Source organism: Python bivittatus, unplaced genomic scaffold, assembly GCF_059951505.1.
Source record: "Python bivittatus isolate LINGU-HERP-01145 unplaced genomic scaffold, Pbiv_v1 ctg000340_np1212, whole genome shotgun sequence".
Lineage (NCBI taxonomy): Eukaryota > Metazoa > Chordata > Lepidosauria > Squamata > Pythonidae > Python > Python bivittatus.
Genome location: NW_028277056.1, coordinates 16,929,394 through 16,956,144, shown reverse-complemented (window position 1 = coordinate 16,956,144; position 26,751 = coordinate 16,929,394). Strand labels below are relative to the sequence as shown.

At 37.1% G+C, this 26,751-nt stretch overlaps 1 protein-coding gene across 8 annotated transcripts in view; it reads right to left on the bottom strand.

Annotated features, from left to right (window-relative positions):
• Positions 1–26,751, bottom strand: part of GRIA4 (glutamate ionotropic receptor AMPA type subunit 4) — a 237,461-nt gene that overhangs the window by 37,317 nt on the left and 173,393 nt on the right. For 2 of the 8 annotated variants that reach the window (XM_088140859.1, XM_088140858.1), the window contains exons 10-13: positions 20,443–20,649; positions 16,124–16,494; positions 11,925–12,123; positions 9,334–9,581 (exon numbers count right to left, since the gene is read on the bottom strand). The exons of 1 other annotated variant lie outside the window; for it this stretch is intronic. In XM_088140859.1, the coding sequence (XP_087996985.1) occupies positions 9,334–9,581; positions 11,925–12,123; positions 16,124–16,494; positions 20,443–20,649 (1,025 nt within the window). The remainder of the gene's footprint in view (positions 1–9,333; positions 9,582–11,924; positions 12,124–16,123; positions 16,495–20,442; positions 20,650–26,751) is intronic. 5 more of the 8 variants (XM_088140853.1, XM_088140852.1, XM_088140855.1 and 2 more) reach the window with 4 other exon arrangements.

Below are 26,751 nucleotides of genomic sequence, written 5' to 3'. Positions count from 1 at the left end.
AGTAGCAGGTTGGTGTGTAAGAACTACTAGGTGGAATTTAATATAGCAATTATTTCAGCAAGAAGCATTTTAGTGTTTCTTTGGCATACAGAAGCCTAATATTAGATCATGAAATGATGTTCTACATGCTAGCAAAGTGATGTGGGAACAGTTACAGACAGTAGCATAGTATCAATCAAGCAAATACATAAACTAATCAATTATATCTGATATGGTGCTAAAATATAGTCTCAAAAGTTCTGCTTCCTTGTGGACCAAATATTTTGAAAATCTAGCCCACTGTTTTAAACAGTTTTGGGCCACTCATGCATTGTGTTTTGCATGGTGTATCTTGCAGATTTCCCCTGCTTTACAATTCTAATTCACTCCAATTAAAGAGAATTTACTCTTGAAATTTCATTCAAAGATAAAATAATTTAAGTGAAATTCTAATGTGAGGAGTGTGATGTTCTTGCACTTATTTCGATAAGACTGCATATCTCGCCCATTGCCTCTTCACTGATATGCAGTTTCTCTGATTTTCCATGCTACAATTAAATCCCAAGTGAAGAGATTACAAGAAAATTCAAGATAGGAAAATGTATGCTTCTTTTGCGGTTGGGAGGGGGGGAGACTTTTGAGAAACTGCAAAACAGTTTCTGTACAGGATTAATATTATTATATATAGCAGTGGTAGTCAAACAGCAGTTTTGGAGTATTTGCTTTTTTATTATTAGAACTCCAAGATGCATCAAACAAAGCCAGATGCAGAAATATGTACGGACAGAATTAAAGAAGTCTAATCACCATAATCTGCTGTGATTATAATAACAGTATTGTGCTTACATAAAAATATTGGTTCCTGAGATCCAGCTTTTTCATTTCAACAATGGCCATTTAATACATTACTGGGAATCTGAGATCCTTGCCGATCTACTTCAAATCACCAAGATAATGATTTGAATACTCCAAATTACCTTCAGTTTACTGACTGACAGAGGCTCTCCAGTTCAGACAGGGCCTTCCTGGAGATACTGAGAATGGAACCAGAAACCTCTTCCATTCAAAGCTGTATCACTGAACCATGGTTTCTCAATTATGAGGTTTTAGGACAGGAATATACTACCAACTTGCACTAATTTCCTATAATTCTAAATGCTGACAATCTGGTTGGGGCGGGGGGGGGGGGGGAAGGTGCTCTAACAGAAGTAGGCAACTTGAGGTCCCAAAGTAAATAGAGTTCTGAGTTTCTGGAGCCACTCCTGATCACCATTGTCCAAATCAGTGCAGAACATAATGCCCTGAAGTTTGTCCCCTCTCATCCATTATTCTGTGCCGTAATAATTACATTCAGGAAGCTCACAAATAAGAGCAAAAGGATGATACCCTTTTCCATTGCTTTTCTCTTGTTATTTAAGATATCTTGCCTCTGTTTCAAGAGGTAGTAAATCGATATTAGGACTAGGAGCCACCGATAGCCTGATCCTCCTCAAATTTATCCAAATTCTCCTTTAAATTTGTCTATACCCATGACACAAGCCATACCCGTGGTGTATGTTTTATCCTAGAGAGGAAAGCTGTTACAATATAGGATTTCCAGATATGGTTCCCTTCCCAGGGATGTATAATTAGGTGGTGAAGGTTGGGACAAGATTTGTTTGGGTGGGTGATAATGGATCTGACTGGTGGTTCTGGAGCATGTTTTCTTGAAGCCAAATGCCCTATCAACAACCTGATTAAGACATGGAATAATGGAGTCTCCAGGGGCACATGATACTGTTTCTCCTAAGTGCTTCATCTTTTGTGGAAGCCCATGATGCCCCACGGTATATATTGCAATAGTGGGTGATGAAAGGTGAAGTGTTAAGTAATAGGCTGAATCAGATGGGAAAAATTAGAGCGGTCACTATATATCCTATGCTGTGGCAATTGGGAAGGGAAAAAAAGATGGGTATCTCTCTAGTTGCATCTAGAGAGAATCAACTGGTGGAGCATTTCAAGATTGTCAGGTGGATGATATGGCCTTTGTGAGCAGCTGGCATGGTTCTTTGTAGATAAAACAATTCAGACTTTTGCCAGGCTTCATGCCATTTTAGGCAATATACTACTACAAGATCCTGTCCTGAAGATTTTTTAGATTCTAAGAGACGAGATGGGGGAGAACAAGCTGCAGCTGAATTTAAACAAGATACGTTACTGATCGTTTTAGGATGGATTTGTGGGTTCACTTGCTACACTTGCTCTAGATTGGGCTGCATTCTCCCTTAAGAAACAGGATCACAATCTGGGTGTCTGCCTGGATCCCTCAGTGATGCGGACAGCAAAATAACATTTATGCTAAGGGAGGATTTGTATTAGCTTTGGCCATAGCCAATTATGTTCCCGCGCTTAATAGTGACACATGCACTAGTAAAACCCAAATTAAATTATTGCAGTGTGCTCACTGTGGGGTGGTTCTTAAAGATGGTTGGAAATTGTAACTGACCCACTGGCATGGCTGGTTAGTGTGAAGTGTTTTAACACTATAGTAACTACATCTTCCTGAGAGTTTGGTTTTCTATATGAAGTATTACACAGCTTAGGGTCAAGTTATCTAAGTAGCTTCTGTACAGTCCACTCTGTGCTCCCAGGTTTTCAGAGGAATCTTTTTCCAGACATGCCTAACAATGATATTAAATTTTGTTGTTGTTTTTTTCTCTGTTAGGGCTGCTGTTGGATTCGAGGCTCTTCCTCCCTCCACCCCCCACCCCCTTACGGTTTAGGATTTTGTTAGGTTTTGGGCAGGAGTCTTATGGTAGAAGCAAGGTTCTGATGAAACTTCTACAACCTCGAGTTCTTATTTCATAAAGTATGACATGCTAAGTAAAACACCAGGGCAGGATGGATACTGAAGAGGGCCAAATAGCTAGGATTTGTCACCTTTCTCTACCTTAGCATAAATAAAGGAAGCACCATCTATGCATTGTCGAAGGCTTTCACAGCCAGAATACGATGGCTGGTATGGGTCTTCTGGGCTGTGTGGCCATGTCCTGGAAGTTTTGTTTCCTAACGTTTCGCCAGCATTAGGCAAAACGTTAGGAAACAAAACTTCCAGAACACGGCCACACAGCTTGGAAGACCCACACCAGCCATCGAAGCACCATCTACTTTACATTAGGCTGATGTATAGGCCTAAATCCCTTGGGGTTCTTCTAATAATGTTTGCCACAGTTCATCTCAGAATAGGTAGAACAGACTCAAGATTACTGGCAAGGAGGGCTCAGCAGACATTTTAGTCCTTTTAAATTATGAGAGAGGGAATAGGAATAGGTACAAATTCACAGAGAAAACAGTTTTCTATTAAACATTTAGATTGCAACAATAGGAAAAAAATCTAAAATTTCTAATAATTTTCTGGTCACTGATATGTGCCAGAAGATTTGCTGAATTACAAGCATAATCTAAGATGGGTAGTAGTGAATAACCAATCTCAGCTGCGTGAAATATGATCTCTCTTGCTCTCTCTCTCTCTCTCTCTCTCTCACACACACACACACACACACACACACATTGAAGTAGAGCAGCCTGGAGCATATACAGTACATCTATTTCATTCTAGCTATATTTAAATATTTGGGATTCTTATTTCTTAATGAAATTATTTATATCCCACCTTTTTTTTTAAAAAAAAAAAAACAAGATTAGCATGAACGAAGCTGACTACAGAAACAGCAGCCCATCATGGAGATATAATGTTCCCAGTATAAGCTATGCAGCATATTGACAAATAATTATTTTGCACTTATTTAATAAAAGCAAAATGGTACAGAAATAATTCTGAAAGTGCTTAGAGATGTTCAAGAATGCAGAATGCCCATGAAATACAAGGACAACGTTTTTACACCCTCAAGATTGGCTGTGATATTCACTGTACTGTGAAGCTGAATGATGACTTTAGCAGAATTCTCCTCCTCCTCCTTCTCATAAATTGTCAAATGACTCACCTATAAAATTACTGCAACTATCAAACCAGACTATTTCTGGCTAAAGAGGTGTTCTCAGAGCAAAACACTTCACAAAAGGGCACTGAACGGTCAGTACAATGGGGTAGTTCAATGTAAAAGCAAGAGATATTTTCTATTTATTATTCTATAGTTTTAAAAAAATCCAAATCCTCCCTTAGTGCAAGCCAAACTGCTTTTTTTTACAATGATAAGTTCTCTTTGTAATAACAAAACAATTCATAGCAGCAAAAATCCTCATCTTAAGCATTAACTACCAATTTTTATCTCCCAAGCACACACGTTTGCTTGACACTCTTTCATTTATAACTATGTTTCCAATTGCTTTTCACTGGAAATCTAGTTTTACTGAATTTAGGAACTTCTCATACATCTTTATTTTAAATCATTGCTTCCAGTTACTAAAATTTCAACAGATTCACAATCATCTCCACTTCCTCTGCAAGAATTTGTCTTCATTTTATCAGAATTATTGATGATGATGAACATCTATGAAACCGAACATAGAAACTACAGAGAAATAGAGAAAATGAATGGCTGTGCCCTGGAGCAATGAAGAAAATTGTCTAATCTAAAACTGATCTAATTGTTACACTACTTAATGTTCTACAGCAAAACCTTCAGTAAATATATGGACAATTTATTATTGAGTTCAGAAGATGATGCATGTCCTACACTGCGAATGCACATATCAGGCTGCCCAGATTCAGTTGGGTCAGTAATTCCTCCAGTACGACTGGAGAAGCCTTCAACTCTGGTCATTGTCACGGGCATCCTCACCAGTCCTTTTTCCCTGGGTTCATCCCTCCACTGGTATCCCGCCAACTATGCCAATTGTTGTCTTTAATCTGTGTATCAATGCTTAATTTAGAATTTGAAGGATGGATACCAAAGAATGAGAACACTAAGGGAGACATCAGGATGGTAATAAGTCTTGAAAAAGGTTTGTTAAGAATTGCCCCTGAATATACTTACAGCATCAGAAGAATATGACTCCAAACAGCTGGGTTGAGCCCAAGTGGCAGGGAAGGTTTCATGAGGAAGCTGGAAAAAAGGGGTAAATCTTATAACCCTTTCCCCCCCCTCCCCTGCCCATTGGAATTCTCACCTTGGTTCTGGGATAATTTGCAAGGGGAAATTAATGTTTGTATTACATTTGTTGCAGAGGAAGAGACTACGAGAGAGTAAGAAGGCATACAATATGGAATACACATAGAAAGGAATGCCTTAGTGACTGCTGTTTGCTTAGAGTGCTAGCTGCCAGCCGGAAGCCACTTAGGAGGCAGAAGAAAGCCTTTAGGGTGGAACTGATTAGGATCTTGCCAATTTCAGATAGCAGCAGGCCAGCCTGAGGGTGCTAATTCAATTGTGGTTAGCAGCTTTTAGGGTTAGGGTAGAAAACAGTTTGGGAAGAGCTAGCTTGTTTAAGCAATCTCTCTGCTCTGCCAGGGGTGGGGGAGGGAATTCTTTGAAGGGGGGAAGAAGGAAATGGGTCAGATGGTCAAGCACAGGACATAAGTCTAAGTCATGTTTTACCTAAGCCACTGAGATCTGGTTTATACACTCTGTTAACCATAAACCATGGTTTACAAACTTCAGTGGCTGTGAACACACAATATGCTAAGCCAAAAGCAAACAAAATATATTTGGCGTGATGTGTGCACCAAAATCTCAGATGTTCTTTTTTCACTTAAAGTATTGGCATTGCCAAAACTGGAAGGAAAAATAAAGAAAAAAACAAAGCCTGATTTGATTTATAGGAGGAGGTGGAGGAGGAAGAGGTTGTGGTGGTGCATCTTTTGAGATTGCTGAACCAGCTATGAACTTACTGCAGCCATCAAATAAACCAACACTGGCTAAAGTAGCTTGAATGCTGACTGTGCAGCCCAGATACAGGTATTTTAGCCACTGCTTGAATACAGTGCAAATATTATGGGCCTGGATGCTCCTTGAGGAAGACTTCAGAAAGTAGTAAACCAGAGGCTTGTAAACAGGGAGAAGAATCTGTATGCAATATCTGCTTGGAATAGGCTATGATAATACAATTTCTTCAGTCCAGCTCCCTTCTGTGTGCAGCATTTTATGCAATCCAGACTTACAGGTTGTGTGCAATGTACATGATGGGGAAAGAATAGGCAATTGATAATACCTATATGCATTTAATTTTTAAATTTTTCTTTGTTATTAATTGGAAATTAATAGAAATCCTTTTAATTCTTTCTATACAGACCCTACACAAAGTTATGATAGAGCTATGATATTGATCATCAGACTAATATCTTCTTCCCCTTCATTACCTTGTAGTAGTGAAAGGACTACATATCCCTACATTCTCTGAATGGTAATCCATGATGAGCACTAACTATGATCTACTGGAGAAGGAAAGGAAATGTCTGCTGATGTGCTCAGAAGCAAAAGGAAAGTTTGATGCTGCAATGATATGGATACCATTGATATGTGGAATGTCAGAACCATAAACCAAAGTAAACTTGATGTCAGAGCAGAAATGTCAAGATTGAAAATTGACATTCTGGGAATCAATGAACTAAAATGATTGGAATGGGTCACTTCACAACAGAGGAATATCACCTTCTACTGTGGACAAGAAATCTTAGAAAAAATGGAAAAGCTAGTTACTAAGAAAAAGTGTCAAAGTCAGTGCTCAAATTATAACCCCCCAAATGACAGAAGCATCACAATTCAAGTCAAAAGCAAGCCAATCAATAGTCTATGCTTCAACCACAGATGCAGAGGAAGAGGGAACTGAACAACTTGTTGACATAACACACCCACAACCACACACCACAAAGATTATGCACTAATTTTAGGAGATTGGCTTGGTAAAATTGGAGGTGAAATAGCATCTGGAATAATAGGAAAATTTAGCCTTTGCATTGGAAACAAAGCAAAAGGCAAACTAATAAGAATTCTGCCAAGAAAATTCAATGTTTTAGCAAATGCCTTCTTCCAACAACCTAAAAGTTGGACATCATTCACTGGGCAAATAGAAAGGCTGAAAAACTTTGGACTACAATTCATGACTTCATTACCAAAGAAACAAATAAAAGTATTGTGAAATTTTAAAAAAGGAAAAAGAAAATGGCGGTTTTTTAATGTGTAGAGAAGATCTGAAGAATGGTAAAAGGACATTATGATCAGGCACAGCACAGAACTTCTGCTTGGGCAAACTCAGCTTCACATGATTAAAAGAGGTAATCAAGAAGTGGGGTGCCTTAGCGTGGGTCCAACTAAAATGGATATTAGCACTTCATAAGCAACATCCAAGAATCTTTGCAACAGCTCTGGTTGTTAAGATAGCTGAGTCTTCCCTGGCCTGGGGCCTCCATATATGTTTGACTACAGCATCCATCATCTCACTCAGGGTAGTCATAATTTCCATCTAGCATATCATCTTTACTACTAACATGATGAAGTATTGTGGAACTGGTTGTTGCCTAATTTAGATAACATTCCCTTGAACAAGGCTACAATCCATACATTCAAAGACTCAAGAAGGAATTTAGGTAGACATCTCTTGTATGAACCATGAGAGATAAATAGTTTAAGTAATGATCAATGAGTATTTGCAGTTTGTGTCAAAACAGCTTGGAAATAAAACAAAGTTACTTTTGGGAAAAAAAAAGAGAGAGAGATCAGCAACTCAGGCATATTTTCAAGCCAACCCAAATTTGAGAATAGCCTATTGCCATCCAGTAAGGTCTCAAGTCTGGTATCTACCAGACTTGAGAGCTTACTGGATGGCAATAGGCTATTCTCAAATTTCCCAAACCCACTCACACCTTTCTTGCATTCCACTGAATGCCAATATAAGGATAAAGTAACACTAACAATTCTATGCAAGGCGGAGAAAAAGAGTAGGACGTATCTCCTTCTACCCTTGGGTGGCTACAGGAGAAATTTTGCAGAAGCAAGGAGAGGCTCCTTTTCCCTTCTCCACTGTGCCTGGCATAATGTTATGCAGCATAGCAGCAATCACATAGCCTTGAGAAATGTGTTTTTTCCAAAGGCTATTAAGTTTGCAGAAGCAATTAGGAAAATGGGGTACTCCAGGATCTAGTTCCAATCTGATATGTTTCCTAGCAGCATAGCAGAGTCTGAGAGAAGGAAGAAGGAAGAAAAGCCAGGGCCAAAAGGAAAGGGAAGAATCCTTCAATTGCCACTACAGCCCCCAAGTATGGTTTGTAGATTTCAAGGTCCCTAGTGAAGCTAAGTCTTTAGCTGAGCTGGAGAGCCTCTCCTCATGCAGCTTATATTTTTAAATATTTTTCTTATCCTTTTCACTTTCTGTTTGCATTACACTCAGTGAATTTATCTGGTGCTTCCCATAAACAATAGGTAATGAAGGGATTATAGTACCCATCTGCTTTAAAGAGATATCCCTGAGTCCTGCAGGGCTGAAAAATGCATGATGTGGATAGTTTTATCATGTCACTTTTTTTTTTTTGCTTTGCATAAATTAAAATGAGGGACCTGGCAGGGTTTTGCATCTGAACTATACAAGAAATACTCCATTTTTTGTATCCTGAAACTGTCCAAAGCTTTTCCAGCTGCCATTGCTCAGAATAACTTGTGAGTTATTTCATATTAAATACAATTCTAAGAACCGTGTTTTTATCTGCAAATCAAATTGGCTTGCATGTAAAAACAAATAGGTTCAGCAACATCTTAAACATGTTTAAGTAAGCCTCCTTTTTTTCCAGTGGGACCTATTCTCAACCTAGGTGTATAACCTCATGCGCTCATTCTTTTGAGAATAAGTTACACTGAAGTGATTGGGACTTACTTCAGAATAAACTGAAATAGGGATTGCACTGCAATATATTTTAATATTCTAGTTTTGAAAAGTTTTTTTTTGAATGAATCTATAAGCTGTACTTCACTGATAATGTTGGCAACAACATTATGTATTGCAATGACAATATTAAGAACTTTGAATACTACAAAGACTGTTTTTAAGGTCCATAATTGAAACAAACATGGTCAAGCAATTCTCATGTGATAACATTATTGTTCTTATGGAATTTTGCATTTTTTTTTTAAAGTCATTGAATGTGAACATCAGATGTTAGGCTTTTGTTTAAAAAAGATTTGGAAGCAGTGTTCAAACAGTATGGTTTTTATATGGCCTTGGTAGATAAACACTGAATGTCACTATTTAATTGATTTTGCTATGAGCAACTGTTACCTCCTGGACGATCGAAAATATGAAATGGAAAAAGAAAAAAGAACATACCATGTCCACAGAACAACACAAAAAGAACTAGATCAGGGGCATCAGGGAAGGTGGAATACTATAACAACACATTTTATATTGTTATATTATTCCACCCACCTTAATGAAGAACCCTTTGGTGTGGCTACTCCATAGCCTTTCGAATCCAGATTTCCTCCCACTTTCATGGTGTCACATGGCTTTCGCTGTTCAATGTATTCATTCATGGTGGATTCCAGGAGGAAGGCAAACTTGCCCTTGGACTTGCGAACACGGGCAACACCCTCAGCTGTAGTCCTAGCGAATACTGACGGATCTGTTGTGCTCATGTATGCCCACATCTTTTCATATACTGCTATTTTAGATCTCTAAAGGAAATTAAAAGGAGGTTAGATGCAACAAAGGAACAAGATCACTGCAAAACCAGGCTGTAACCTCGAATACATCAAGAGTCAATTTATTGCTCCACAATGGGAAATAGGTTTCTTTTGATAGAATGAGATGCTCGCATTGAGAAAAGGCTGCGGTTCTGACATGCATACTGCTCACAGACTTTAACTATTTTATGCCCAGTTCTTGAAATCATTTTAAGATAGAATCCACAGCAAACAGATAAAATTATATGAGTACAACACTAGCTGGATGTCCAAATCAATGGCAGAAAATGTAATGAGTATGTAATGAGTACGTTTTCTAGGTATACTTTCTGGATCTAATGATTCAACACAAAAATTAAAACATTTTGATCTGTCTTTGGCTAGGAATACAGTGAATTACTACTTTTGAAGAGGATATTTTTATGGGTTGCATAGACTGTCACTCTCTACATAGCCTAAACAGCTCCCCTGTGCAAGATTGTCCCCACTTCCTGATTATTTGCACATATATAAATGGAAGTCCTTGGATCGATTGCCTAGGGCCAGTAAATCCAAAGCGTGTAATTATTATACTGTCTTCAATGTGATCAGCCCTGCTTTTGTACTTAAAGCAAGTCAAAGGATAACAAATAGTTGAAATTCATGTCTGAACTATCCAGCTGTATGTTTAAAATATTTGTTTGATGGACTAGTTTCAGAGTAGTTTGTTAAAAGACTATCTGTGAGCATTCCTACATTTAGCTCTGAGTTCCACAATGAATGGAAGAAAAAGTAATGTTAGGATCCCCATAAGGGAACACATATTTTAATATAAGCAATTAATTGTACTAAACATAATTGGATTTAAGCTTACTCTGCTTATGCTTAAAAAGCCATTGCATGCACGTATGACATCATCCATAAAAATACTGAAGTAACTGTTAACAAGTAACCATATACCTGTATCAAAGCTGTATTTAATCTGTTGTTACTATGGATTCTACTCCTTTGTTTTGAAATAGCTACCAAGTTACACTATCTGTTACCACAATATTTAATTTCAAACAATTCATGAAATTTCTTACTTGAAATTGTTCAAGTAAAAGAAAGAGATGCACTTTATAAAAATGAAATAAATTGGCTTGATCCACCTGGAAGCTTTTTTATGACCCATTTAATTGTTGTTAAGAGACCTTAATATTCTGGCAAGTGTAATTTCACTGTAGTTCCCTTTTTTGATGGCACACACATTAAATCTTCCTTCAACAGACATTTGTCTGGATCTTATAAATAGGACCTGCCTAAGTGTGCAGCCTTGTCTGCAAACATGAGATGCAAGTCCTGGCATGCAATGGGATTTCCCTCATTAATTTCAGTATGTGTGCAAGGGGAAACACCCCAGTTTCTCTGTTTTCACCCAAGACATTTATTTTTAATGGTTCTAGTTTAAACATCAGTAATTCTGGATCCAACATATTGCTTAGCACATCTTGAAGAGTTTCAGTGAACTAGATTCAGTTCATATTTTGGATAGACATCCCAGAGTATAGGTGACAACAGATAAATCTATCACTGTTCATAAAGTTGTAAGTCTCATTGATAACAGTGAGATTTACAGTGTAGCATTATACACATCTGTTCAGAAATAAGTTCACTTGTGTTTAAAGAATGCAGCAGCTGATCAATCTTTTGTTTGTCTATGTGCAGCATTCCTGGGTCCCCGTTTAATGTCAATGAATGAATACTGCCAAAGTGAAACATGTTTAGGTCACATTTGACCAGAAGTAAATGCATGCTTTTATCAGTGAGACCTAGAAGTACGGAACAATTTCTTTTTCTCAGGTGCTAGAAGGTAATTTTTATATCTTATAACATAGCAGACAAAATGAGAGCAATAAGAATAAAACCTTTACAAAATTAATGTGATTGATCAAACTGTTGGCAAAATATCCTATATATTTTTCATGTAGCTGTTTTGTTTCATCCAGTATCTGCACATAGCAATATTGCATAGCTTTTAATCAAAGTCTGCAACAGAATAAAACAGAAACCAACCTGAAATGCATCTTAGAACCACAAAAAGTCTTATCAAAACTCCTTGTGTCTCAGTATTACAGTTTGCAATCAAACAGGAGAGCAATGCTCTTTTAATTACCTTTGATTCCACAGATCCTTGAGGCATTTACCACAAATGCCAACAAATAGAGCAGTTGTTGTTTTAAAACAACAACAACACTGGTATAACTTCAAGATTGTATTTGCTACAGAAACAAAACAGATATTAGGTGTAATGGAACATAATTCCAGCAGCACACTGGATGGAGAAATCGAGTTTCAGGAAGCATACCAACTTACTCTGAAGAATTCTTTTGTTGAACCAGAATCCAGTGTCCCATATGCAATTTCTGTTTGCTTCGCAAGGTCTTCTGCACTTTCTATGGGCGAGACCATTCGCTCAACAGTCAAGAAAGCAGCAAGATTAGCGGTATATGATGAAATTATGATCAGCGTGAAGAACCACCACACACCTCCAACTATGCGACCTGAGAGAGACCTAAATATGAATAAGATCATGTATATTTTCCTAGAAGGTGCAGCAAGGGACAATTATTACAAGAAATGTATTCACCAAGCAACAATAGTTGGGAGTGCCGCATAATAAGTTCATTGTTCTATTTAATAAAATTTCTCTTTACTATCTGTTTCACACTCCAGGATACAGTATGGTCTATAAAGAAAAATCTAATATATTCTGAATAAACTTTTAATTATATCTCTTATGGGAAGGAACTGCTGCTATAGCAGCTAATGGAATGATTTCCAAAGTGAGTGCTGAGGAATCACCTTGGGTATTTATCCATAAGAACAGGGTTCCTCAACCTTGGCAACTTTAAGACGGGTGGATTTCAACTCCCAGAATTCCCCAGCCAGAATTCTGGGAGTTGAAATCCACCCGTCTTAAAGTTGCCAAGGTTGAGGAACCCTGCATAAGAACATTAATAACAGCAAGAAAGGGTTTTTTAAAAACAGTTTCTTACCATTGTTTCTCATATCGGTACTCATATTGCTTTCCCACAGAAATATTGGATATTGCAAAGTGAGACCCCAAATGTTTGGTTTCAGCTTGTCTAGGAGTTCACTTGGTTATGCTGAATGTTCAATTGTGGCTTTATAAACTTTTTCACAGCTGCTACGGGTATTATATTTTTTTGTGGCTTTTTAAAATCATTTTTAAAATTGTTAGCTGCCTAGAGTCATGTATATGAGATTGGTGAACATATAAATCCAATAAACAAACAAACAAACATGTTTCAAGAGTGTATGAAAAAAATAATGACTTGTTTCTTAGTGGGCAAATCAGTGTAGAAAGGAAATTTGTAGGCCACATTACCTTAAGCCTTTCAAAGCAACAATGTTATGATCATTTCAGTATGCTTAAAAATAATCCAGCATGTTGGACACTATAAGAGCACATGAAAGAATCCAAACCAGATATGCCTGCAAGCTACAAACAAATTTTAAACATGCTTTATATATTCAGTTTATGTTTTGAAAGTGGAAATGTTGGTGCAAGAATAGTGCTGTCTGGATGTTTTGAACTTTACATCTCATAATCCTTTCCATTCCCTCCCTCCCTCCCTCCCTCCCTCCCTCCCTCCCTCCCTCCCTCCCTCCAGATTTGTGTAGCCACCCATCTTGAAACAACTCTGGGTGGCTCACAGCAACAATAAAACTACAGAAACCATAAAACAAAACTAAAAACCTGGTGCCTTAATCAACCTCCCAGGGTACCCCAACAATCATCCACAGGCTCCACCCCTCTACCCCTGGAAGTAACTTCTGGAAGGCTAAGAGGGTGAGGCCTGCCAGATTAACGTTGGTAGGTTGTTCCATAACGTAGGGACAGCCATGGAAAAGGCTCGTTTTCTAGGTCCCACTAGATGGCAGTGTTTCAGGTAAGGGACCTGGAGCATGTCCACCCTATCTATCTAGTGGGACGGAGAGATGTCCTCATGGAGAGGCGGTCCCGCAAATAGCCTGGTCCTGTGCCATGTAGGGCTTTAATGATAATAACCAGCAACTTGAATTGCAACTGGAGGGAAACTGGAAGCCAGTGCAGCTCATGCAACAGGGGTGTAACATGTGTGAACCTAGGGGCCTGCCACATTCTGGACCAGTTGTAACTTCTGGGTGGTCTTCAAGGGCAGCCCCATGTAGACCGCGTTGCACTAATCCAAATGGGAAGTGACCAAGGCATGAGTGACTGAGGGCAAGGCCTCAAGGCATGCTGGCTATAGCTGATGAGAGTTGTCAAGACATCTCAGTGGCATGAGGTTGCCTATCTGTGTGTCACATGTATGAACAGACTGGTAATGAAATGATTCCTGATGGACTTGACTCCTTATACAAATTATCTTGACTAACACAAAATCACATAACCTTAAGCCGTGAGCTTTCCATCCACCCTCTTCTCCCCAGCAAGGTACTATTCTGGATTGATTTTGTAACTTAGAACTGTATTTGTTCTTTGACAAACATAGACCAGCTACTGGGTAAAATTTGGTCAGACACTCTACATCAGTGTTGTCCAAACTTGGCCACTTTAAGATGAGTGGACTTCAACTCCCAGAATTCCCCAGCCAGCATTGGCTGGCTGGGGAATTCTGGGAGTTGAAGTCCACTCATCTTAAAGTGGCCAAGTTTGGACAACACTGCTCTACATGTTCCTGCCATGATATTCTACAGATGGGTAGCAAAACTTCAGAAGTCATCCAAATATAAGAGGGAAATCAGAGAATACAAGTGAGGTAGATGAATTCAAAAGATTGGGAATTATTAAAATAATATTTTCTATAAATGAAGAATTGTCAGGGTTGCCTGTGAAATAAACCATCTTTTCACTTTGAACTTTTTCATATCCCTTTCTCGGGGGCGGGGGGGCGGATTTTAAGGAGCGGCTAAAAGGTATAAAAATGTCTTTCAGGAGAAATAAATTAGCCTGTTGCCAAGATAACCAGGTTGATACTTTGTGTCTGGCTGTGCTTGTGGATGATGAAAGTGGGCATGATGATGAAGATTAGTCTGATTGTCACAGTAAGAAGTTCTGTTCCATCTTTCGCATTCTATTCAGAGCAAGGGATCTATTTACCTCCAGAGTGATACCTTCAATGACTGTGAGTTGCGATGGGGCACCATATTGTCATACCATTGACTATGTGCCTCCAGATGATCTTAATTTTGTAAGAACAATGCAACAGGAAGTGCACAGGGAAGTTTTCAGTGGGAGAATTCAGTAAATGTTTCAACTCCCATTCCATAGATTCTCACACTACAATTATGGACTCCACATTTCATTATTGTACTTCCATGTATTTTTGTTTATATTTTATAGAGATCCAAACAGAGGAGATAAAACAAAGCAAAATACCTAATTGGCACTGTTGACAAGCTTCTAAACTAAGACTGATTAAAAAAATAATCCTGGTTCATCGAAAGCTACCTGTGATTGCCCCACTGACTTTGCTACTTTGTATGAGCACTGATCCTGGCCAAAAATATCAAAATTGTTTTGATTTCCACATATTTTGCATTATGTGGAATAATCCTACAATACTACTGAATGTGGTTATTTGAACAAAAGTGAAACTCCTGTGCAAACAATGAAAATAAATCCTGTCTAACTAATGTCCCACTAATTTCAGAGGGACTTAAATTAAATTAACGTTAATTTAAGGACTTAACTTAGTTTCTGACTGGGACCTAAGTCTACTTCCATCTTTAATCAAATTACATCAAAGGATTTTTATGAGACCACAGTCCACATATTAATTCAGCAATTTATGTTCTGCCTACTGCATTGCTCACATTAGTATTTTGATTCAAAATACAGAAAGAGAAATCATACAGAGCAGCCAAAACACAATTTAAGGATGCTGTGAACGTATTTCCACATTGCCTTCAAATAACACAGAAACTTCTACCTTCATCACAGACAGCAGATGGTGAATATCAGTGATTTTAGGGATATACTGTATGCTATCTCCAGAACATACAAATTACCACATGCTTGTGAGAAATCATTAAATATTATGACATCTAACTATAAAGGGTTCCTTGTTGTGAGGCACCTAAGCTGAGACAAAGCATCGCATTACCTATTATATACCATTATTTAAAAAAATCTAAAATAGAAATGCGAAGTGGAATACTTCTTTTTCTGTTTCCTTACAATTATAATTTGGGCAATCTTTTTACCACTCTAGCCCATAAATTGTTAACTGTTATCCTTGCTCTAAGCTGTGAAGTTTACAAAGAAAGAAAAAAAAAGAAAAGAAAAGAAAATCCAAGAATCAGAAATCTATGGAAATGCAAGAATGGTTTGATACATTTGACTGGAAAGTGAGACAATTCCAACTTCATAAACAAAAGAAGTTAAGAAACTAAGAATGTTATCATAATAACATAAAGTGCCTGTGTTTATGTATGGGGTATATTATCATCCTTAATGATACAATGCAAACTTAGAAGCAACTTCAGCATTACTGTATACCAACCTGGGTGAAATATCACATCCTTGCTGCATAAAGGCACCCAGGGAAAACCACAGACTGTTGAAGATGCCAAATTCATTAGGAGGTTGGTCACTGGGTCCTTCTCTACCATCCTCTGGTTCTTCTGTATGCCATTCGTATGGACTAAACCTGCTCACCAGGAATAGGACAACACTGACCCCAATGTAGGCAAAGACTATGCACATCCAAATCTCATAGGCCAAGGGGTCCAGGAAGGAAAAAACTCCTGGCTTAGATTTCTGGGGCTTTTTGATCATAATGGATATGCCAAGACTCATAAAGGGCTTAGAAAAATCGATAACCTCCTCACGCACCAAAGTGATGGTCAGAGGTGCAACTGCAATCTCTGCTTTCTGTAAAAGAGAAGGAGAACCCAAACAAATATACATTAGGGAAACATAAAACATTGTACTTTGCAACAAGTGGATGATTTAGATGGTCATCTATCTAGAATGAATGGCCAAAATAGAGGCTAATGGCAAAAGTATGGTGCTTGAGACAATGTAATGGAATTAAAGAATGGGCATTTGGAGGAAGAAAGTGGTAGTACATCAGGAAGAATTCTAAGCAAAGATGAACACTCATTTGCAGTTAGTTGAGAGGTGTATATGATCTTACTCTATTTAAAGATAGGGATGTATATGAGAACTCTGATGTAAATTCAGACAGCCTTGTATCTTGAAACATACATTATGTTATATTAAGTCAAACTATCCAATGTAGGGTACCATCTACATTGGAGAGCCTTCAGCTCTCAAAATTCTCAGCAGTAGCCAAGCAGCTGAGAATTCTTGAAGTCTACACATCTGGAGGACATGAAGACAGTGGAAAACCAAGTCATACATTTGATTTATCTAGACTGGTACATATATTCTGATTTACAATGGATCTCCACAATTTCTGGTAAAGGATTTCCCTTGCCCAGCTTAGATATACAAACACTTTTTAAAGTGAAGACTCCAGGCACCTAGCCAGACCTTTCTGAAGACATATGCTCTTTCTTAAAGCTACAGTCTTTGTCCTATGTAATATATAAACTTATGAGGTTTCTTGCTAGACATAGTAGTTTAATATTATGAGAAGAGTGCATGAATTATGGCAAACAGTTCTAAGGTGAACCCTTTGTATTTCTGGCTAAGGTGTGCTACCTGAATCCCAGGAGATCTATGTTTGGTGGTTCTTTCAAGAAGTAGTCTCCTCTAGACTTTTCTGCTTGTAATCCATTTGGCATTTGAAATGCCAAACAGCATGCTCAGGAATTTCTGCATGCATCCAGATTAAAGAAGGACCTACCCTCCATCCCAACTCAAAAGTCAATTAAGTTTTACCAGCATAGCTTAAAAACTTCTTGGAAAATTTGAACCAATTTTGCAGAGTTCTCAAAAATGCTGATCAAATTTGGTTGCCCCCTTAGCTTTGTAGATCATTCACTGTCATAGACAGGCAAGGCTGTTCATTTGACCAACTAACTTCAAAACTGGAAACTATTTTTGCATGCAGTAGAAATATCACTTCCTCCAGGTGCAAGTGGTTTTTAGTGACATCGATTTTCAGAGCCAGATGGGCAGCTGATATGGACAGTCCACTTCCAAGGGTCAAGTGTCTGCATCAAAAGCCACACTTTCTTTGATTTTTTTTTAACATTCAGAATTTCATTTTACTTTTTAAGTGCTCACCCATTCCTAATGCAAAGCTTTGCTGTACCATTGTGTTTATCTTGAATAAAGCAAAGGGGACTCAGGCAGGAACTTAGTATGTTCCCTACTCCGTGAACATACTGTACTTATTGTCAGTGCTTATTCTAACATTAATGAAACATTCCTTGGCTGTGTTCAATTTGGAGCTCAATGCATTTCTGAAAAGCAATCAGCCCTGAAGAGCTTTCATACATTAAGCACCCACAAGTTAAACGTTCATGTGTTCATGAATCTTGGAATCATAACGAGTAATGGTATGTGTACATCTAAGAAAACCGTATAATGTGAAACAGAGCAGATGGCAAATGCAGGGACTTAATCCACTGTACTTTTGCCTTCTGACATATTCGTTTGAGAAAGCTTAGCCCAATGCAGCAGAAATTATTTGAACTTTACATAGGAACCTGCCTTAGACTTTGATAGAAATGGGCAGTAACCATTTATCCATTATCTGATGAACAGAGAGCATTCCACTGCAGAAGGATGAATAGTTAACTGCGTTTGACTGCCAAAGCTTATAGGTAGATAAGATAATGTCATTCATTACAGGAAAGGACTCTGCTGAATCAGCTCATCTTCAAAGATTGTAGCATTGTGTGGCTAATATTTTGGTCGTTAAGATGTAAAAGGAAAGAGCAAGTCCACCCTATCTCTGCAGGCCATACTTCATTTTTAAATGATTTGACAGAGGGGTGCAATTTGCATTGGAATTATTGAAATCCTAGAAGTACATTAGATAAAGGTAATGAAAACTACATTAAAAAGACAAGTATTCTTATAGAATAAATTAGTTCTAATAAGGATTATTTACCAAAGCAACAAATTAAAAATACAATTACAAAACCCTTGACACCCTCTCCTCTAAATTTATTCATCACACTCCCCTCAGCATAAATATTTGCAAGAGGTTCCCCCCCCACCCCCCCACCCCCAAGCCTCACTGTTCCAACTAAGCCTCACTGTTTTCAACAGAGCTTCCTCTTTCCTAGGTACATTTATTTAATCCACTTGAATTAGATTAAAAGTCTACTCAATCTTGCCCAGGAGCAAGTTATCTTTCAACCATGGGGCATACCTCTGAGCTGTGTTGGCTTGTGCTATATGCAGATCTAAACTGAAAATTTATTTTGATGAAACTAAATAAAAATAATACTCTTCTGATGCTTTAGTATAGATGAAGGACTGTTTTAGATATTATGGATTTTTTTTCTAAATAGGCCAATTCAAAAGTGTAAAAACAACCAAACAACCAAACAGTTCACTAAGTCTACCAGTCAATCCCTGAAACATTTCCATTCCTATCTTCAGTTATGCTGATGGACAGAAGCTTTGGTGATCTGCTTGGAATTTTCAAATAGCAGAAAAGAACTGTCATATAAATAATAAAGTTAATGTCTAGAACAAGTCTAAAGTTTAATACAAGGTTGGCAGTTTGGTAACGGGACACAACCTGTAGAAATCAAAAGGAGGACATAAAAAAACTGTCATATACTGTAAATCTGTCTGTTTTTCAGCTATATGTGGTAGGTGAGCTAAAAGATAAGTTCTTCCATGCAGTTTCTCAAGAAGCATTCAGAATAATTTTAACTGATAAAGATATCTTCTCAAAATGAAGTGGGAATTTTCTTTTACTGTTTTCTGCTAGTGTTTTGACCTCTACTGTGTCCTTCCTAATCCTAACTTGGAAATATTGGGGAAAGAAATAGCTTTTACATGAAAAACCTCTACTGCTGAGCAGCAGTGGAAATGTGCTGGAGACAGAGTGGGCATGGCAGTGATAGTAAACTCATCAATCTCCTTCTGTAACATTAAGGGCCAATGCACTTTTTGATGAATACTTTCATACTCCAGTAATTCACTTGTATAGTCAAAATACATTTCCATCTTCTCTAAGTGACAAAAAAGGGAACTGTAGGGGAATTTTTACAGTTACTAGTTCAAATGTTCTGACAAATGACCCATCAAAGGGAAATTGTTTTAATGTCTCTTCCTGTACAAAAAATGCAATTTTCTCTCCAGCTCAAGCGTTTCTTGAACATACATGCCCAGTTTACAAAAGAGGCACTGGTGTGTAATCTGCCTTCCTTTCATATCCTAATCTTTCATATTTCAAATATTTATCAAAAATTGTGAACATTCACAATTGAATGTTAATGTTTCATAAGTGTTAAGTATTATGTATCACCACAGTGTGATGTATCAGGAGTTATTATCCTTTTCTGGGTTAGGTTTGAAAATCATTCTACCATGCAGCCAATGGCTTTCAACAGGCTTGCCAGTGTGTGATGATATCACTGGAAGGGAGGAGGAACATATTTTAACCTGTTTCAGAGTCAATTTTGGGATTATAATGGGAGTCTTTCATTTCCAGCTTGCACTGTCATTTCCATTCTTACTTAACTTTTTTTTTTTAATCCCAAGAAACAGACCACAGAAAATCACCCATTTTGTTGTCAAATTTCAGGAACGTGACCTGAAATGCATGGTGGGCCATAAATGGTCTGCAACAGCCCACAGTTTGCTCATCCTGTATATAATCCCACATTACAGCTGCACTGTTGATAATTTTAAGCTAAAACCTGCATCAAAAATTGATATGCTTACCCCATATACAAGCTCTCCCACCATCCCATTCCAGATTTTTGTCTGTGGATCCCTTGCTCCGTATTTTCCATCAGGGACAATAGCAATTTTGTACTTGATGCCAATATGCTTTGCAATTTCTGATGCCAGGTCTACACAGTAACCTTCATACTTCTCATTCCCTTCAAACAATTCTCTGTTTTTTTTCCACATAACATATGGGGCTTCCTACAATGAAAGAATGAAAACTGTGAAAGAGAAACATGTACCGTATCAAGCGAACATGTTGTTTTATCAGGTTTTCACCCTGAAAGGGTATAGCAAATATTATTGAACAGAAACTTATCACAAAATTGAACAAGAAATCCACAGTGTATCTGTGGATTCAATGAATCAGTACTGTATATTAAACCAGTCATATGTGTTGTGCATACGTGCACGAATCATACATATTCAAATGACTCAAATTCCACTGTTTGAAAATTTACACTGTTTATATTCCAAATATGATGAAACAATTAGTCCACCTTAATTATAATGATGATTGTCAGTATTATGTTTACTCATCCAAATAAATTAGTTAATAGCCTTAAGTACTTTTTCATGCTGCTGAAACCTGAATGTAACTGCCTTTTGTGAGATATCAGGACACATGCCAGTTATCTTGCAATTTAATAAACAAAATTAGCATTCACAGTTAGAAGTATATATTTATTATTTTTAAGATTCATTCCTTAATACATAGATGAAAACTAAAACAAATAAACAATACCACTGATTAAAACTATGCTGTTTTAGTTCATCAACTATACATTAGTTAATTAGTGCAAGTTAAACCTAGTTATACATTAGATATGATCTAGAAATTGAAATGCTATCTTGAGATCTGCGATGTGCCTCTGCACTCTCTCAATTTGTCATATAGTCTAACTTCAAAATGAATCAGATCAGTCAACAGAGGATTTATTTTTCTAAGGATTTCTTAATTTGTTCTTTCTGGTCTCCTTTCCCATGTTTAATTTCACTGCTAATTCTTGTACATTTACAAGAGAGCTTCTACTCCCCATTGGACTGCAAAGAGTAAGAGCAAATGCAGAAATGATTGGTAGTGTTCAAGAATTTTGTGTTCTACTGTTATTTGGTTTATCCAAACACTTTATGCAGCAGCAGCTCCAAATTACCTGGCTTTTCAACACAGGTATTTTATATTTAGGATTTTGTAGGTGGTGTCAGAACTCTCACCCTCTCTCTCTATGATCAAGCCACTGTTTGCCAATAGTTCCCTTTAGTCACACCTCAGTTTTTCTCATCTACTCTCATCTGAGTTGAATTGTGGCAACAGATGGCGAGTACATCTTCTGAGAACGATGACAGCTGCCCTCTGGCCCACATTTTACAGCTTTGATGTTATGATCAAATAGCTCATGTAATAATATACAAACAAAGTGGGAATCAATCAGATATTTACTAGGCTAGATATCTAGGAACTATTAGGAAAGCGAGAAAAAATATTTCTGTAATAAATAGTGATGGTAAGAGGACTGAGTGAAGTAACTCAGGTAATATTCATTATTTGGTGAAAAGTTATCTTCTGATTCCTGGAAGACTGGGGAATTTGGAAGTGATGGGGAGTTACTAATAAGGAAATTAATATTATCCCTGAAGGACATTAGCTACCTCTTAGCAATTTTCTTCTCCAACCTGCTGATGAAGGAGATAATGGCCATCTTCTATAGGGAGTGACAGCAGTTTGGCCCCAAGAACTAAGTATATTTCCCTAGAACATTTTTCAGAATTTTTCTGAAATTTGCAATTATTCTTTGATGGTCAAGTCAACAGTGACTGTGTTTCTATTCAGATTCAGGACCCCTTGAAGAGAGAGGGACAGAAGATCAATGGTTCTGTGGGAAGGATCTTAACAGTTTGTTATCCAATAATATTTATTTCATTTTTTTAAAAAAATACATTTGTTTATACTGCTTGTAAGACATTTGGAATATTGTCATCCTGAAATGCAGGATATGTATAGTGATAAATAAATGAATATGTGTCTATACACAATATACACAAATTTAAGATCTGGGCAACTGAGGCTCACAAAAAAATGAGAGTCCCTCTGTGTATTATAAATTAAAAATTCTTCAAAGTGGTGTAAATTTTACTCAACATTTTCTACTTAAAGTGGTAATATCCTTCATCTGCTGATTGAAATGGTTCAGTTGATTCTGTAACCTCAAGCTTTCTATTAGCTTAGTCTCCCACATATGGACACCCAAATGTATTTAGGAGGGTTGATATCTCTCTTGAGTTCTTTGCCAGTGCAACTAGTTGACTCTAAAATCAGTGTAATGATCAAGTGTTAAAACACACATACATATGCACACATATAAAATGATTTTTAGGAAATTTTCCACTTAGTCATGGCATCATCATTACTTCTTCTCTTGGCCAAATTACTGCTATGCATTTCAGCTTCAACATCTGATATGCTTCTAGAAAGCCATATAACAGTGTCCTGCAACATGTAATAGGCTGCATATCTAAGGTGCTTAGAAATAGGTTTGACAGTGGTTTAGTTCCCATAACGTATGCATGTATATTTGCTTTGTTCCGCTAAATACTGTAAAATGATTAATGAAAGGCGTAGCAGAAAAGCAATAGTGTAGCCAAGTAATAGCACTGTATAATGTAAAGAGATCCATTCAGAACTAGCTGGGGAGAAAAACCCCTAACTCGTCTGTGTAATAAATGTACAATACAATGTTTTGGAGCATCATTAGACATCTGGTTTGACTCTATTCCTTCCAGATGCTGAAAACAAAATGCAAGATGCATTAGTAGAGATCCATCCATCATTTGGTTTGATGTGGTTTCTAATAACAGTAGGGCTAGACAACTTTGGAGCAGGTTCTTAGAAATATACTTCCAAAGAAAATCCATATTTTAAAGGGCCAACAATAAAGTTCTGTACATAGAAAGTTAATGTGGCATAAGATTTAGACAAAGAAATCAAGTACCTATGATGCTGGTTCATATAAAAATGCATTTATCAGTGTGAGAAATCTTTCTAAATCAGACTAGTACATTGCTGAAATAGAAACTTATATTATAAAAATGTTCAAGTCTAAATCCCCACTCCCAAACTTAATATAACTCGAAAATTAACTTTGCAACAAGAATCTGTTAGGTTACAGTAGTAAAATGCATTTGTCAGTGGTTGTAAGATCAAATTATTTGCTTATAAAAATTGCCCATTTGTTCCCAAATCCCCATATTAATCATTTGTAGCCTGAGGGAGGGAAAAAAGTCCTTATGTTACTAAAGATGCCCTTCCTGATTTCTAACCTAGGCAAAACAATTTGCAAAACTACTGCAGCTTTTAAAATATATAAATAATGGATCCCTTTGCATGATATTATAATGAAACGTGAATTCAACTGGAAGGCAATTTATCTTAAGCCTAGGGTGGCAGAAAGAATATTCTTGCTTAACTCTTATGTCCTGCATGTTTGAACCTGGTCATAAGCCCAGATTTAGTTATGGCAGAAATTGGGCTGGAATTGCCCTTCTCTTTTTTGGAGAGGATAGAGTGGGTGTTAAACTTTTTTTGCAACTTAGTTGAGCAACAGATAAACCTGTTTGAGGCTTTTATTTCTTATATTTCATGGAAAAACTAGTAAAAATAATTTCATCATTATTTGATGGTTTGCTGAATTTGGGTAACAGGATTTCTATATCATATGAAAAACTTGCTCATAAATAGAATGGAAAATACAAGCTTTAAATCTGTTAAAGTTATTTTCAGAACCTCACAGGATTTCTCCTAGATAATAGTCATTGGAGTAATAAAGGCTGATATAGATTTAAAAGAAGTTCTTCCACCTCACTCCAGAATGTCCTAACCTTCTGTGGAGTCATACAGGAGGTAAATACAAATTAATACAAACTAACTTGCATTGATGAAAATTTAAAGGTGTAGTTACCACCCATTTGGGATGGAGGTTATATTTAAGTTATCCATAACTAGTGAGCTTTTTCCAGAGCACATTTCAATGCCCCCCCCCTTTGCAATTATGGATGGCAGTCCCATAGTGTTTCGGCAATGCCTTTGTGCCTCTAGTTTTCTAAAGTGTAAAATTATATGCAGAATTGCACTCTCAATTTATTTGCCTTCTTCATTTGCCCAGATGCCCCAATCCATGTTACCTAGAAGTTTTCTGAAATGACTCCTAAAACCTTTTTAATTACTAAGTTTTGTGCCTTTTCCATAAGGCTACACCATATCCAGATCTGTCAACAGATGTTCACCATGTATCAAACTGTTGAAATGTTATTATATTTTTGGTTTGTACTTGAACTGTTTTAACTTATGTTGTACTGATCTTGTACCATAACGAAGAAAGTTGAGGCGAGATTTAAAAGATAAATAATTAATACACAGTTTAAAATACAGAACAGTTTTTTGGATTTTTTTGGCATTTAAGAGTTTATATTTTTATGTACACAGAAGAACATACCCACTCACAAGTTTTAGTTTTTTATTTTTTAAGACACTGCAAATGATCTAATCCTCTACTCTAAAGTAAGAATTCTCATATTACACCAATATTATCTAAAGGATTATGTCAATGCTTATTTCAAGTTAAAAGAAGCAACAGTAATGTGGTTTTTCCATATTAGTTTAAGACAAAAATCTAAACACATATACATACAACACGAGAACATATTGTTTGGTAAAAGAAGAAAGTATTCAACTTGCTAATCTGAATATTTAAATAAGTAGCTCTTATATCTCTATGGGTGAAACAGCATAGAATCACAATAAGCATAGGAACATATCAAATGCGTGGGTAAAAAGCAAATTGCTGAAAGTTTTTTTTTAAAGCGTGGCATTCAGTAAAGACTTACAAATCAATACATATCTGATTTTCACAGAAGGAAAAATTCGACATTACTGATTCTAGTTAAATGTAGAAATTGGCTCAGGCATCTGAAAATTTATTTTTTTTTCCCCTGTGGCACTAAGTTTGCTTTAATATGAAGAGGCCAGTGAATTGAGCATATATCTCTTTATGCAACTTTTTTTTTTTTCTGGAAAAAGAAAGCAAATCCACCAGATTCTGCAGTTACACCACAGACCACCGTATGTTTGATATATTTAAGTGGATGAAAGAGAGAGTTGTTGACTTATCCTTGCCATTATTTGCTTCCAACTTAAACCCTGAATTCATAGCTATATATTGAAAATTTACAAAGTCAAAAGAAATGCATGGGATTAACTGGGTCTTGAACAGTGCACATCTATTACTCACAGCTCAGTTGCAGACATAGTAGGAAGAGAATCCTGTTAGTACATCATGGTTATAATTCAGAAGGAGTCTGTTAGCACCTTTTCAAACTAACACATTTTATCAAAAGTATAAGTACTTAGGCTTTGTGCCACCAGCACTCCCAGCTATGCAAGAGATACCACACCACTAAGAAGACTAAAATCCATTGGTGACTCCCTAACAACACAGCACATCTTCCACTAGATTACATCACTTTGTACTCACCCATAACTACTTCGTCTTTGGCAATAATATATACCTGCAAATCAGTGGCACAATATGGGCACACACATGGCTCCATGGTATGCCAATATCTTCATGGCTGACCTAGAACAACTTTTCTCAACTCTTACTTTACAGAACTTCCTTTGCCTGAGGTTCATTGATGGCATTTTCATCGGGACCCATGGAGAAAAAATCTCATTAAATTCCATCGAGACCTTAATAATTTCTACCTCACCATCAGCCTTAACCTTGACCTATCTATAGAACAAGTCCATTTCCTTGATGTCATGGTAAAGCTACACAATGGATACATTATATAGGAAACCTACAGACTAGCCTGCATACCTACATGCTTCCAGCTTCCACACAGAACATATACCAAATCTATAATCTATAGCCTAGTTCTAGGCTAAAACCATATTTGTTCTGACCCTCTTGATAGACCTACGTGACTGATGGAATTAAACCAGGCAACTGAACTTCCCTTCTAACAAGATCAACAGACAAATAAATAGAGGCAGATTGATTCCGAGAGAGGACCTATTAAAAGACAGGCCACAAAAACAGAACAAAGGAACATACTGGTTGTTACCTACAGCTCACAGCATAAGCTATCCAAATATTATTAATTATTAATAAGCTACAACCAATACTGAACAATGAAACTGCAGTTTCTCAGAAACTGGGTGGGAGGCTCATACTTGCATACAGACCCACCCAACCTGAGTAGATTCTCACAAGCAACAAAAAACAACAGAACAATGATGTTAATGTG